Source organism: Lacerta agilis, chromosome 16 (assembly GCF_009819535.1).
Source record: "Lacerta agilis isolate rLacAgi1 chromosome 16, rLacAgi1.pri, whole genome shotgun sequence".
Taxonomy (NCBI): domain Eukaryota; kingdom Metazoa; phylum Chordata; class Lepidosauria; order Squamata; family Lacertidae; genus Lacerta; species Lacerta agilis.
The window spans coordinates 39,193,133-39,207,324 of NC_046327.1; the positions used below are offsets into that span (position 1 = coordinate 39,193,133).

The window sequence follows — 14,192 nt, forward strand, 5'->3', positions numbered from 1 at the left end:
AGAGCACCCCAGATTTTATTTCAAAAATCCTGGTCAAAAATTGGGCCATAGCTCTAGTGACTTCAGGAGAATCATCCCTCAGCAAAAATTGGACTATGAGTTGCTTATTAGAGGGGACCCTGGGCCATAGAGAGGACATCAAAGGATCTTCACAAAAGGTATTAAAAAGAGGGCAGTCCAGAACGATGTGGTGTATAGAATCAGAAACATTCTGACCACAGATGCAGAGTCTGTTCTGGAAGGGGGTGCCTCTAAACCTTCCAGATATCACAGTGGACGGAAAGGCATTCAAACGCGCCCACATAAATACTCTGCGGTGTAATGGAATAACCAAATCATAAAGCTAGTTAGGCATCCTTCCGTAATGGGGTTGCAGCCCCAGATAGGCAGGGGAACACACAGAAGGCTGCGAAGGATGTAGTTTTTGGAATTTGTTATCTAGCAGCCTCTGCTTGATAAGCATAAAAATGTGTGATTCCTCAGATAACAAGAGGGAATCCACCGTGAAGCCTATTTGCCTAAGTCACTTGGAAAACCAAGTGAAATTGTATTTATCCTTTAATAAAAAAGTTAGTAGACTTTCTGACTCTGTATTAAAGAGAATTTTCAGCCAGTAGTTTACATTGTCCCATTAATCTAGCACTAGAAGGTGAGGGTTTGTTTGTGTCTACCCCACTCCATTCAATCTAATCCAAGCAGCCATCTTGCTTTCCTCCCAGGTTCTGCATGAGCTGCGCAAGTTTGGACGAGGTGAGGCAGAAGGAAATCCCCAAAGTCTTGGAGCCCCAGGAGGAGTTGGAAGGGAAGATGTTTTACAGCATGGCAGTGAAAAATGGAGTGCAGTATCGGGTGGGAGATGGAGTCTTCCTCCTACCAGATGCCTTCCTGTTCAGGTTGGTCTTTGAACTGGCTTATGGGTGGAGCAAGAGAAGGGATTGCTTAGTATAGGGCTGGCTCCTTAATTGATAATGCAGGAATCAAAAAACCAAATTGATTCATACCAGCCCAACGCATTTTGAAATGTTTATTTTTCAGAATATCACATCTTAAAACGTCCTTTAAACATCAACAGTTAGAAGAAAAGGGTCACTAAAAGAGAAGGAAACTCGTGGGATACAGTTGTGGGAGTTAAAGAATTAAGAAAGAAGTGCCATTACATTGCAGATCTTCAGGGCAGCCGTCTAAATATTGAATCAGTCAAGAGTCCCCAGCACAGCCTTGCAAATAAATCAACGATAATTATTGAGCAGGCCACAAAATTTTGTGCCCATTTGTCTGCCCACACTTATACCAGTTTGAAGTCACTCTCCTATTTGCAGAAACTTTGACTTTGTGTCGCCCATTGATTGCCCTGGTTTTTATTTTATTCCCATTTTCTCCCCTCTCCCTAGCCTGAGGCTTGCCAGCCCTACCAAGCGGCAGAAAAAGGAGGCAGTAGACGAGGAACTGCATCCTGAGCATTACCGCAAGTATTCTGAATATATCAAAGGCAGCAACCAGGATGCACCTGAGCCGTATCGCATCGGCCGAATCAAGGCAATCTACTGCAATATTCGCAGCAATGGCAGGCCCAACGAAGCAGAAATCAAGCTGCGTGTATACAAACTTTACAGGTAAACAGCAACCAGGATGGCTTTACCAGCAAGATGGAAAAATAAACTTTGTTTGTGAATTGGGGATACAGAAGGCATCTTTCATATGCATCTCCCTAAATGGGAAACTGTGTGTCTTCCTGGGTGCAAAGACCTTGCATTCAGGATTGCCCATGAGGTAACCTTTCCCCCAGCAAAGCAAAACAAAGATATATGATCCTGGTAACTTGCTGTTCAGGAGAAGGAGCAATGTTTGGATTCAGGACCAAACAGGGCCACAACCAAATGCAACTTTGTATTTTAACGTGTTATTAAAAAAAATGCTAAGATCAGTTGCTGAATGAGGAAGCAACTGAGCAGGCAGGGAGGAACAGCTTAGCTCTTTTTTCCCTTATTGTGGTCTTGATGAAAATTCCTGCTCATTGAAGCTGCTGTTAGCAATGGGGGGGGGGGGGGGAATCCTCTATTTGCGTTAATAATGTGGACACACTTTGTGTCTCTTCTACTTAGGCTCCCTCCTCCTCCACTGTATAGCAGGTCAGTATAGGATGTATGTGCCCTACATATTGGAGTGTACAGTAATCTTTATTGAGGACTAGCAAACAGTGGGCAGATTACAGTTCTAAAGAGAGGTCCCTTCCTTCCTTCTTTCCTTCCTTCCTTCCTTCCTTCCTTCCTTCCTTCCTTCCTTCCTTCCTTCCTTCCTTCCACACCCCACCTTTCCTCCAAGGAGCTCAAGGTGGCATACATGGTTATCGTCCCACTTTTTATCCTCACAAAACCCTGTGAGTAGATTAGGTTGAGAGTGAGTGACTGACCCAAAGTCACCCAGTGAGCTTCATGGTAGAGTGAAGATTTGAACCCAGGTCTTCTAACACACGAAGCCCTTTGACATGAGACGTAGGGAGCAGAGAGAACAAATGGTCCGAAGAAGGCTTGAGGATTTTACATGGTGATGGTGTTGATAGATGTCAGGAGGCAGGGGTCCTGGGGGGCGTCCCTGCATCCCGGTATCAAAAGGGTGAGTAAGGAAGATGTACACGGGCAGAGTGGGACTGAGGCAGAAATCCTCAACTTAGAAAAACGACTGGCTAGCACACCAGAGAAGAAAACACCGAAATGTATGTCAGGAAAGTCTTTGAACTGAAGGTGGAAGGGTGGAAGAAACCAGTGTTAGCCCATTTAAGTCAAACCCTTATTTTTGAACTCTTTAAGAAGTGCAGCTGTTTTGTAATTGATGAAAATCTTTTCCCAGAAGAAAATACTTTTCTGTGCTGCTGTTTTTCCAGGCCAGAGAACACCCATAAGTCCGTGAAAGCCAGCTACCATGCAGACATCAATTTACTGTACTGGAGCGATGAAGAGGCCACCGTAGAGTTCAGAGATGTGCAGGGCCGCTGCACGGTGGTGTATGGGGAAGATTTGACAGAAAACATCCAGGACTATTCTGCCAGTGGCTCTGATCGCTTCTACTTCCTAGAGGTGACCTTTCCCATGGCGCAGTTTGACTTGTGCAGGCATTGATGCATTGCCTACACGCCAGCTGGTAGCCAAAGGCTGCTAAAGCCCTTACTGGCTCAAGGCATTTTGGGGTCAGAGATGCAAAATCCATCCCCACCCCAAACATGCACTAATGAACAGGAAGACCAATTCACTGGCAAGTTTCCCCAGTGTAATCCCCATTTATGATAAAGAGGAGCTGTACAGGGCAAGACCTGGACAGGAGCAGCACTTAGGAGGATGCGCCCCTTGGGTCAGACTGGGCTGCTGCCCAGCATCCAAAATCCACTGCCTGAGACAGCTGTTTTATGGTGGGTTGGAGCCTTTGGTCTAAAGCATTAATTTTTCCACTCTGTCCATGTGTCCCAGCCATGTACCTGGGAGCCCAGGGAAATTTCAGGAAAGTTTTGTGCTTGGTCTGGGCTAGCTTGAAGGCCAAAATGTTTAGTGTTAAGTTTATTCTTATTTATGTTTTTGTTTTCTAGGCATATAATGCAAAAACGAAAAGCTTTGAAGACCCCCCATATCATGCCCGTAGCTCTGGAAATAAAGGGAAGGGGAAAGGGAAAGGGAAAGGGAAAGGTGGGTGTTTATTCAGTACATAACTGCCTCCATCACACTGGTGTTTGAGCCCAGCATGCTCACAGGGTGGGATTCAACTAATTAGTCCTGCTAGAGGCAGGCTGTGCAAAGACTTCCCCCTTCCCCAGGATAACCTTGAAAACAGCATGCAGGGGAGGAGAGCAGGGGATTGTTGAAGCTGAATTGTGGAAAAGCTGAAGAGTGCTGAATTCTTCCCTCAGACCTTTGGAAGTAGAAAGGAAGGCTGTGTGAATGCTGCCCTGCAGGGAGGCAGGCTGGGGGGGGGGGGGGGGAGAGAATCAAAATCCCAAACTGGATTAATCCAGTAATTCTGCAGACAGAAAAATGATTTTAGCAACTTTTATCAGATACTGCAACATTGGGTGGAGTTCAACCAAGTCCTAGTCTAAGTAGACTCATTTAAATTAATGAACCTAACTTGGTTATGTCTGCTTATTTTGTTAGGTGTACTTGGAGTAGGACTAGCGCTGAATTTCAGCCATTTCTCATAACTGCTTGTTTGCATGATTGTACTCATCCATGTAGAGGCAAAAAGAGCTTTGCAGGGCATGAGAACCAACCCCCCCCCCCTGACTTCTGAGGGGAGCTGCTCTGTCCTCAAGCATATGGGACTCCTCTAACGGTATATATTTCAGTCCTATTTTTCCAGACACCAGGGTTAGAAAATTGCTGTAAGGGCCTGCAATTCAGTGGTAGTAACTCTGGAGAGTTATTTCCAGTCCCAGTGGCTGAAGTGTCCTTTTAGTGTATTGTTAAATGAACACACAGGACACCCCGTTCCTTACTTTCATTTTGCATAACTGCACAAAAGCCTAATCTATAGCGGGGTTTTCTGAAGGCTGGGGGAGCCATTCACAGTAGGCTCCCGCTCTCCCTGCCCACCAAATATCCCAGCAGCTTGTCTAAGAGATAGCACTACTGTCTCTGAGGGCTAATAACACACTAAAAGGGAAATGTAGTTGGGGGCCCATATCTGATCATGTGGGAAAGCCCCAAGTCCACCCAGTGAATGGGCAATGGAGGATTTCAACCATAGAGTCATCTGGTTGGCCACTGAGAAGAGGATGCTGGACTAGATGGGCTGCTCAGATGGAAGCTGGATACGCATGCAAATGCAGTGAGGGGAGGAATGAGGAGACAGAGTTTCTAGGTTGTAGAATGGGCTGTTGCACTTCAGAATGCAGGGAGGGATCTTCTTTTTAATGCTCCCCTACATGAAAAACCTCCTGCAAGTAGCAAATTAGCAGATCAGAGAGTGGGCTGGGCTTGAACCTTTCTTCCCTGCAGCGTTCACTGCAGCAGGGGTCATTTTTAAAAGATAGCACCCCTCCCCCTGGTAGCTTAAAGTAGGGTGCCCATTCCTTTTTGTTCTGCTGCCCATACTCTGCCTCCTTTGCATGCATGAATAAAACAAAGGAAAACCATGAGAGGCTCGCCCCCCTTTTGCGTGATGGGGAGGAGGTGAAGGTGCAATGTCCCAGCTCCCTATGGAAAGCCAGCAGCTAGCCTTCAAAAGCCTCTTATACTTCCTGGAAATCTCCCTTGCACTACAGTGTATCACTTTCTAAAACGGCTCTTAAGGGGACCTTAAAAGTCCAAGTCCTGTCCTGCACCCTGTGGGATCAGAGTGGCAGCTTGTAGCTGTCTTGCTATGACCCAATTTCGAACACCCTCTCACCCCAGTTTTGTTCTGTTTTTGACATAGGTAAAAGCAAAGGGAAATCTTCAGGAGCGACGGAGCAGAGTGAAATTGAAGCTGCTGAGATTAAGCCATCAAAGTTGCGCAGCCTGGATGTCTTCTCTGGCTGTGGAGGCTTGTCAGAAGGGTTCCACCAAGCAGGCAAGGCCATTTAAAAAAGTCATTGGGAGGCTAGGAAGTGCAGGATTAGCAGCCAAGATGATGGAGCCAGTGGTAGTCAGTTTTGTTTGCAGGAGGGGAGGGGAATTTTGCACCCTGCCACCTGGCTTTGGAAGTGAGGCACGCAGTGTAAAGCTCTTTTTCCTCTTTTGGTTTCTTTTCCCAATGGCAGAAGTCTCAGAGACTTTGTGGGCCATCGAGATGTGGGAACCAGCAGCACAGGCCTTCCGCCTGAACAATCCTGGCACCACAGTGTTCACGGAGGACTGCAACGTCCTGCTCAAGCTGGTCATGTCTGGGGAGAAGACCAACTCCTTGGGTCAGAAGCTGCCACAAAAGGGAGACGTGGAGATGCTGTGCGGTGGACCACCTTGCCAAGGCTTCAGTGGGATGAACCGCTTCAATTCGCGCACCTATTCAAAGTTCAAGAACTCCCTGGTGGTCTCCTTCCTCAGGTGACAGTGGCTTAATCAACAATATAAGTTCTAGGGGAGAAACCATTACTCGGCAGTAGGTCACGTGCTTCAAATGCAGAAGATTGTAGGTTCAGTCCCCAGTGCCTCCAGGTAGACTGGGAATGTCCCCCCACCCAATCTGAAACCCTAGGGGGCCATTGCCAGTCAGTGTAGACCATTCTAAAAAGCTGAATCAGGGTTGTGTATGTGCTGTAGTTCCACAGGGGGACAGAACATAGAATGTGACAGTGACTACATAGTTCAGCTTTCCTGGAAAATCTCTGGGTATTCTTTTTTTTTTTTTTTAAGCTGGAGGTGAAGGTGAGGAGGCACATTTCTAGGCCTTGCAACTCTAAATGAAACCAAAGCAGCTAGTGTGGGTGGAGACCCCGTGCCCCCCCCCCGGTGTTGGACTCCCACTCCCAACAGCCCCAGTCAACAGGGCCTGTGGTCAGGGATGATGGGAGGTGTAGTCCAGCAACCCCTGGAGGGCCACAGGTTCTTTTCCATCTCCGCCGTATTAGGCAGTTGGCCCCCTACCTCTCTCGCCCTGATCTGGCCACAGTCATCCATGCGACGGTCACCTCCAGACCTGATTATTGTAACTCGCTCTACACGGGGCTGCCCCAAAAGCTGACCCAGAAACTCCAGCGAGGCTCCTCACGGGGTCTTTGCCGCGGGACCACATTCATCCAGTGCTCTACCAGCTGTGCTGGCTCCCGGTGGAGTACAGGGTGCTGGTTTTGACCTTTAAAGCCCTATGCGGCTTAGGACCCTTGTACCTAAGGGGCCACCTCTCCTGGTATGTCCCAGGTAGGACGTCCCGAGCCACAAGGATGCTAGGTTGGCTTCAGCTAGGGCCAGGGCCTTCTCAGTACTGGCCCCGACTTGGTGGAACGGTCTGGCACAAGAGACCAGGGCCCTGCGGGATTTGGCATCTTTCCGCAGGGCCTGCAAGACGGAGCTGTTCCACCTGGCCTTTGGGTTGGTTTCAGTTTAACCCTGATGTTTCATTCTTTTGCTGTGATTGGTGGGCTACTTAAAAATGAGGCTGCAGTCTAAATTAAATTTTAAATTGTATTTTAATCTGTATTTTTAATGAATTGTTTTTTGTTTTTGTTGTGATTTTATTGGTGTTAGCCGCCCTGAGCCTGGTTTGGCGGGGAAGGGCTGGGTATAAATTATTATTATTATTATTATTATTATTATTATTATTATTATTATTATTATTATTATTATTATTATTATTATTATTTTGCTCCTGTTAACAGCATTTCCAGTGACTGGATGGCTTCAGTGCCCTACATATCTCCTTCCCCCTTCACATAACTAGAAATACCCAAATTATTGTTTCCATTAAAATTAAGAGAAATTATGCAGTTTGTTCAAATTTGCAGAATCACACAATCACAGCCTGAACCTTGAAATGCACCCACTGTGTGCACCTTGTATAAGGGGAAGCTTTCCACAAGAACAAATGAAAGGTGGCTTGGGAATTTGAGATCACAGGTAGATTTGCGGGAGGCGGAGGGAAGCTGCGCAATAATGTCATCTCAGAATCCCTCATCTGTGCTCTGAACAAGGGAGAAGCAGAGTACACACCCGTTAAGCCAGTGGGACATAGGGGTGAGAGACTCTGCTTTGAACTGGGAAGCTCCCAGTTTGAATTTCATTTCTGCTATGGATTTGCTAAGGCAAGCCACTCTCTCATCCCCTGGTCCTCCAGTACAGGAATCTTATCGAACCGCCTTAGGTAAGGTATGTGTGTAAGGTATGCGTGAAGTGCTTTGAATGCTCCAGAGCATCATAAAATGCTTTTATTGTTACTCTACTGCAGTGTGTTCACTTTATGAATAAGTATGCATGGAATGGGTGAATGTTCTGTCCCTCAGTGGCTGGAACCCTTGCAAGACCTGGGGCTGTACTGGGAGAGTGGGTGAGGTGGTTGGGCTGGGACTTGCCCCCATATCCTAGTGTTGCTGAGGAAACCTGTCTGCTGTTGGAGAGGGGAAAAGAGCCCCCAACTGAACCCCTATGACCCTTCTTGTTCTCCAGCTACTGTGACTACTACAGGCCGAGGTTCTTCCTGCTTGAGAATGTGAGGAACTTTGTCTCCTTCAAGCGCTCAATGGTGTTAAAGCTCACCCTGCGCTGCCTTGTCCGGATGGGATACCAGTGCACTTTTGGGGTTCTGCAGGTATGTTAGTTGGGCAGCCTCTCTGTCAGAGCAGGGGACGTGTCACAGCGAGTGTGTCCTCTGCAGGTACTCAGAGGGAGAAAGATTCCTCTTAGATCTAGAGTCAATCCAGAATGCCATGAAAAGTGAGAGCTGTTAGGTGGTCTTGCTGAGCTTGCTTCCTCCCCCCTCCCCCCAACCCTCATTATGCCAATTCTTGGTTTGCATCAATTGTTTTGAATAGTTTAGAGCACAGGTGGTAAACCTGTGTGGCCCTCCAGAACCAGATATGGAACTTCAAGCTAGGGTAGATGCTTTTTTAGATTGGAATTCAAAATTACAGGTTTTTAGGAAAGTTTGAAGCTTTTGTTCTTCCTCAGCATTAACGTGTGTGTTTTAATCTCCCTCCCTTCCAGGCTGGTCAGTATGGTGTGGCCCAAACACGCAGGAGAGCGATAGTGCTGGCTGCAGCCCCAGGAGAAAAGCTTCCCATGTTCCCTGAACCCCTGCATGTCTTTGCTCCCCGAGCGTGCCAGCTCAGTGTGGTGGTGGATGATAAGAAGTTTGTTAGCAATATCACAAGGTAACAGCCATCTTTCAAACTTAACTGTTGGCAATTTCATGGTGTGTGCGTGTACGTTTGGGGTGCCTTTAAAGTCAAAAAACAGCTCCTGGCTAAAGTTCAGCTTTCAAGGATGCCCTGACAAAGGCTCTTCTCTGCCTTCCATTGTTTGTCTTAAGGCTATGCTCCTAAACTTTCTTCAGCAACAGCATGTCTGAAATCACACTGAACACTGATTATTTTTAGTATCTTATCTAAACTGCACTGTTTCATTGCAAGATCACCACTGTTTGCAGATAAGCTTTTTTACATATGTCAGGTTTCTCATTCACTTTTTGGATGCATGTTTGAGCTGATTCTCACATTACAAGGGACAGATTTATCTGAGGACCCCCCCCCCCGCACTTGTGCTTTGAGCCCTGTTCACTGAGTGCAGATTGCCTTCCACCAGGGTCCAACATATGTAAAGAGGGCAGGAAAGGCTCCCAAGAGCCCTGCAGCAAAAAGTTTTCACCCCCTTCCCTTCCCTTATTCTGGCCAGCAGCCATAATCTTTAAGCTGTTTTCTGAAACTTATTTTTTTAATGTTGGGAATAACTACTCTTCTCAAGTAAGGCTTTTTATTTGTAAAGGGAAGCAAGTTTTAGCCAAAGCCTGCTAATGAACAAGGCTTCCTGGTATGAGTGGGGCCATGCCCCCCCCCCCGAGAAGGGGAAGGCCCAGGCAGGAGTTGATCTGTAAAGCACCTTCTTCTGATGTCCTCTAGGACCTATTCAGGCCCATTCCGAACCATCACAGTCCGGGACACCATGTCTGACCTTCCTGAAATCAGGAATGGGGCATCAGCACTTGAAATCTCCTACAATGGGGAGCCACAATCTTGGTTCCAGAGGCAAATTCGAGGCTCTCAGTATCAGCCCATCCTCAGGGATCATATATGTAAGGTGAAGCACTTTTTCTTACTATGATTATCTGGTGATGGGGTAGAATTCACTGTATTGAGGTCCAGAGCTTCCTAGGAACAAGGCTCTCTTGATAGCTGCATTCTGATTTCTGAAGCAAAGTCCTTAGGCTTCCACATAATTTGAACATGGGAAACTGCCTCATACAGAGTTGGACTGTTGATCCATCAGGCTTTGTTTCCACCGACTGGCAGGCTTCTCTACCAGCGCTGCCTGGAGATGCCATTGGGGATTGAACCTGGGACCTTCTGTATGCAAAGCAGACCCTCTGCCACTGAGCTGCAGCCCTTCCCCTTGTGCTACTGGAGAAAAAGACCAAAGCAGCTGTACTGTGCGGCCCCCTCCCCACCACTTTGCTGCTTCCATTGTGCCTTTTGTGCCACTGAGGAGTCTCCTGCCAGGCAAAGAGTATTCCCTTTTATACTGAGGTGTAAGCGGTGGCCCTGATGGATTCTGACTGGGAAGCTGATGCTGCCGAGAGCTGAAGTGCAGAGGATGAACTCTTGACTTTGTCTTCATAGGATATGAGTGCACTGGTGGCTGCTCGGATGAGACACATTCCTCTGGCCCCAGGCTCAGACTGGCGTGATCTGCCCAACATAGAAGTGCGTCTCTCCGATGGCACCACCACCCGCAAGCTGCGCTACACACACCATGAGAAGAAAAATGGGCGCAGCAGCACAGGAGCCCTCCGGGGGGTCTGCTCTTGCGCTGAAGGTACAGGAGGCCGAAGGAGAACTGTTGCCACAAACCACCAGAGGATGGTCCTTTTAGTTTTTAGTCCTTTAGATGGTCTTTTCATCCCAATGGATTCAGTGCTTCAGGGTCTTTGTTGGGTCTGTTACCTGAAATGTTAATAACCAGGGCTGAGAAATAATTGAAAATGGTTAACTTATAAATGATTAAAACCTTAGTATAGCTGTATAGTACAATTGCATCTTACGCACAATTTGGTTGAAAGCCAGCCAATTGAAATTGCACAAGGTGGAGAAAGAGCTTTGAAGCTCTCTGCCTTGCTTATCAAGCAAGTTCCACTTAGCACATGGGCTCTAGGATTCTCTAGTGGGGACTCAGACAGCCCCACAAGTTCTCGTAAGACCATGCCAGAGCCTGTGTGCTGAGCTTCAAAGCTCTCCACCTTGCTTGCGTGGTAAGGCCTGCTCAACGAACAGGCTCTGAAAGGTAAGGGTACTTGTGTGGGGACAGACTGAGTACACACGGCTATACTGTAATTGAAACGGGAATATAGGTGTATTTATGAGATTTTGAAGGAAGTGTGAGTTGTTACAAGTTAACAAGCAAACTCTGCCGCTCTTTTTTGGTACAGGCCACCTATAGATAGATAGCTTTTATGTCTAAATTGGATCTTCACATTGTGCCTAACTGGAATTCAGTGAGGGGCAGGAACAGTGAAATAGTGGCGAGGTGGGGGGGGGGGGCGTAACAACCCCTTGCTCTCCCCTCCCCAAAGCTACAGATCTTTCCTAACCTAGGTTTGTGGGCATGCATTTCTAAGCTACCAGGGAATATTCTTTGTAGTCCATGAGTAAGCCCCAGGTCCACAAGGCAAATGGCATTTTACTAGGGCAACTGTGGGAAACCTCTGAACCATGGACCTAATTGGAACCAGTGCTACACCCAGATTAGTCCACAGAGTCATTCCATACAAGCAGCACCCGCCTGCTCTACAAATGGATGTGTGTGATGTCAGGTGTGGAGCAGGTGCAGTTGGCAAGTGGGGGCTGTTCTCTGTCCACGTCAATCAGCTAATTGACCCTGACAGGGACCCCCATTGGAATTGAGTTTTCCATTGGGGTTTCCCTAGTGCAGCCAAGAGGGGTCGCTTTCTCCATTTTCCTGCAAAAGGTTTGCATTCAAACCACTTCCTTCCAAGCTTATAAGAGGCTTGCTGGAACCAACAGATGGCTGAGCAGTGGTTACACAAATCCCTTTGAAGGTACAATCCCAGCAGTGCTTTCAAGTGAGGTTACTGTAAGTGTTTATCAGCTGATCGGCAATTGCAGTGAATTCCTTTGACAGTAGACCTCATGATTTTGTGGCAATTTTAAATACCCTTTTAAAGGAATGGTAATGAAATGGTATTTTGAATTAGAAAGCAGAGGTGGTGGCTTTTCTAGGATGTAACAGTCCATGGCCCCTTGCAGTTTTATTCTGAGGCTTGTGGTGTAATTCAGATTCTTGTGTTAAAGGGTTGTCCCCCTTTGTCCACACATTCAGTGGAAGGTTTGTCTGAACTCTGTCATCCATCCTAGGCAAGCCATGTGACCCTGCAGACCGGCAGTTCAACACCCTGATTCCTTGGTGTCTGCCCCACACGGGGAACCGGCACAACCACTGGGCTGGCTTGTATGGAAGATTAGAGTGGGATGGATTCTTCAGTACAACAGTCACCAACCCTGAGCCCATGGGCAAACAGGTAAGAGAGAACTGCTTGATAATGCATTCAGTGGCATAGTTTGTTAGTTTAGCTGGATTGCCTAATGTCTTTTCTGAGGCTTAGGAGCAGGGTTTTCTCTGTGGTGGCACCTCTGGCCTTGCAGAACTCAGTGCCCAACTCTGCCCAACATCAGGGACACTGAGGAAGCATCAAAAACTTTTTCCATTTAGAAAGCTTATTTTCTTCAGTTAGGCCTTTCTTCAGTTACTCTGAATTCTAAAAGTTTCCCTGAAGATTTTATGCAGTATGGGCTGCTTTGGTTTTCTTCTCTTTTTATATTTTTATGTAAAGAAAGCTGTTAAATAAGCCATGTGGAGGACCAGGAGGGGCCCCAGGAGCACTGTCATGTTTTTATCATGTGAACTGCTTTGAGATCTTCTGATGAAGGGCAGTATGTAAATATAATAAATAAATAAAACAGGACCAGTTTGGGAAACATGCACAAATAGTCAAAACAGAAACAACAAAACAATAACCCCCCTTCCACAAACACATTTAAAAAAGCATTGGATATCAATCAGCCCAAGGCCTGGTTGAAGAGGAATGTTTTTGCCTGGCGCCTAGTTATATAATGAAGGTGCCAGATGAACCTCCCTGGGGAGAACAGTCCACAAACAGGGGGCCACTGCCAAAAAGGTCCATTCTCGTGTTGCCACCCTCTGGACCTCATATGGAGGAATGCAGTTTATATGGGGAGAGGCAGCCCCTGGTATATTGGCTCAGGTGTGGGGTGGGAGAACCCCAGAACTGCAGGGGGGGTGTTATTCAATCTGGTGAGCTGATAGTGCAGTGCTGAATTCTACCCCTTATGCCCTGAGAAAGGACATGGTCCAAATATCAGCTGGAAATGGCTCATGGTCTTTCACCCTTTTTTGCAGGGGCGTGTGCTTCATCCCGAGCAGCACCGGGTCGTGAGTGTGCGTGAGTGTGCACGGTCCCAGGGGTTTCCAGATACCTACCGTCTGTTTGGAAATGTGCTTGACAAGCACAGACAGGTAGGTTGCCACAGATGTTTTGGGTGGGGAGGGAGACCTTTAGATGTCAACTTTCATGGGACAGCTTCTTATGCTTTTAGAGCATGGGTAGGATATCTGTGACCCTCTAAATGTTCCCATCATCCCTGACCATTGGCCATGCTGCCTGGGTGCTAGTACAAGTTGAAGTCAAGCAACACCTGGAGAGCCACAAGTTCCTCATCCCTGCTTTTAAAAGAAGTGGAGATGCCCAGAACGATGCCTTCTTCCTTCTTCCCCTGTTGCTTTGTTACTTTTTGTTTGTTATTTAGCTGTCTGAAAGTTAGTGCTGAAGCACAGACCTATCATTATTTCAGAAATAAAATAAAGGGGCTGACAAGCAAATAGCTGTCTTGCCTCCAGTATGCACAGTATTTCTTTGGAAGATTAGAGGTTATCAAAGCCATGTAAGTTGGAACAAGTTTAAAAACCTTCTGATGAAACCTTTAAAGCTTCCTGATGCTTCACATTTCTGAATTTGTGTAAACTAAGAAGAACTGAAGATGCTAGAAGCAGCTGCCCAGCGGGATGCAACAAAGACATTTCTCCATCAGGGAAGAGTGAGCGTGTTTGCATGTGTATATACCAGGGGTGGCCAACTCCCAAGAGACTGTGATCTACTCACAGAGTTTAAAAACTGGCAGTGATCTACCCCCTTTTTTGGGGTTCAGGTCAAAGTTGTTGATCTTTTTTTAGGAAGGAGGAAGGCCCATTTTTGGGAGGTTTGGGTCAAAGTTGTTGAGTTTTTTTCAGGGAGGAGGTAAAATGTTGAGCTTCTTTTGGGGGAGCCAGCGATCTACCGGTAGATCACGATCTACCTGTTGGACATGCTTGGTATATACAAATATACTTACACAGGGAAAGAGATTAGAGTAAATACCCTTGCTGAAATACTTATTGTAAAGATAGCATTAGATGATGGCTTAAGATTCTAATGTTTTTTATACTCCGAAACTTTTGATTGCCAGATCAACAGATGGCTTGCTCACACAGTGAGCAAAAAGAGGAAGGGAG

At 46.8% G+C, this 14,192-nt stretch overlaps 1 protein-coding gene across 2 annotated transcripts in view; it reads left to right on the plus strand.

The window, feature by feature from the left end:
- Positions 1-14,192, plus strand: part of DNMT1 (DNA methyltransferase 1) — a 51,341-nt gene that overhangs the window by 35,925 nt on the left and 1,224 nt on the right. The window contains exons 21-32 of one of the 2 annotated variants that reach the window (XM_033173717.1): positions 720-893; positions 1,392-1,613; positions 2,882-3,074; positions 3,578-3,674; positions 5,401-5,535; positions 5,726-6,008; positions 8,064-8,205; positions 8,601-8,767; positions 9,512-9,689; positions 10,229-10,424; positions 11,981-12,144; positions 13,044-13,160. In XM_033173717.1, the coding sequence (XP_033029608.1) occupies positions 720-893; positions 1,392-1,613; positions 2,882-3,074; positions 3,578-3,674; positions 5,401-5,535; positions 5,726-6,008; positions 8,064-8,205; positions 8,601-8,767; positions 9,512-9,689; positions 10,229-10,424; positions 11,981-12,144; positions 13,044-13,160 (2,068 nt within the window). Of the gene's footprint in view, positions 1-719; positions 894-1,391; positions 1,614-2,881; positions 3,075-3,577; positions 3,675-5,400; positions 5,536-5,725; positions 6,009-8,063; positions 8,206-8,600; positions 8,768-9,511; positions 9,690-10,228; positions 10,425-11,980; positions 12,145-13,043; positions 13,161-14,192 lie in introns of those variants that run through there. The other variant, XR_004428047.1, reaches the window with a different exon arrangement.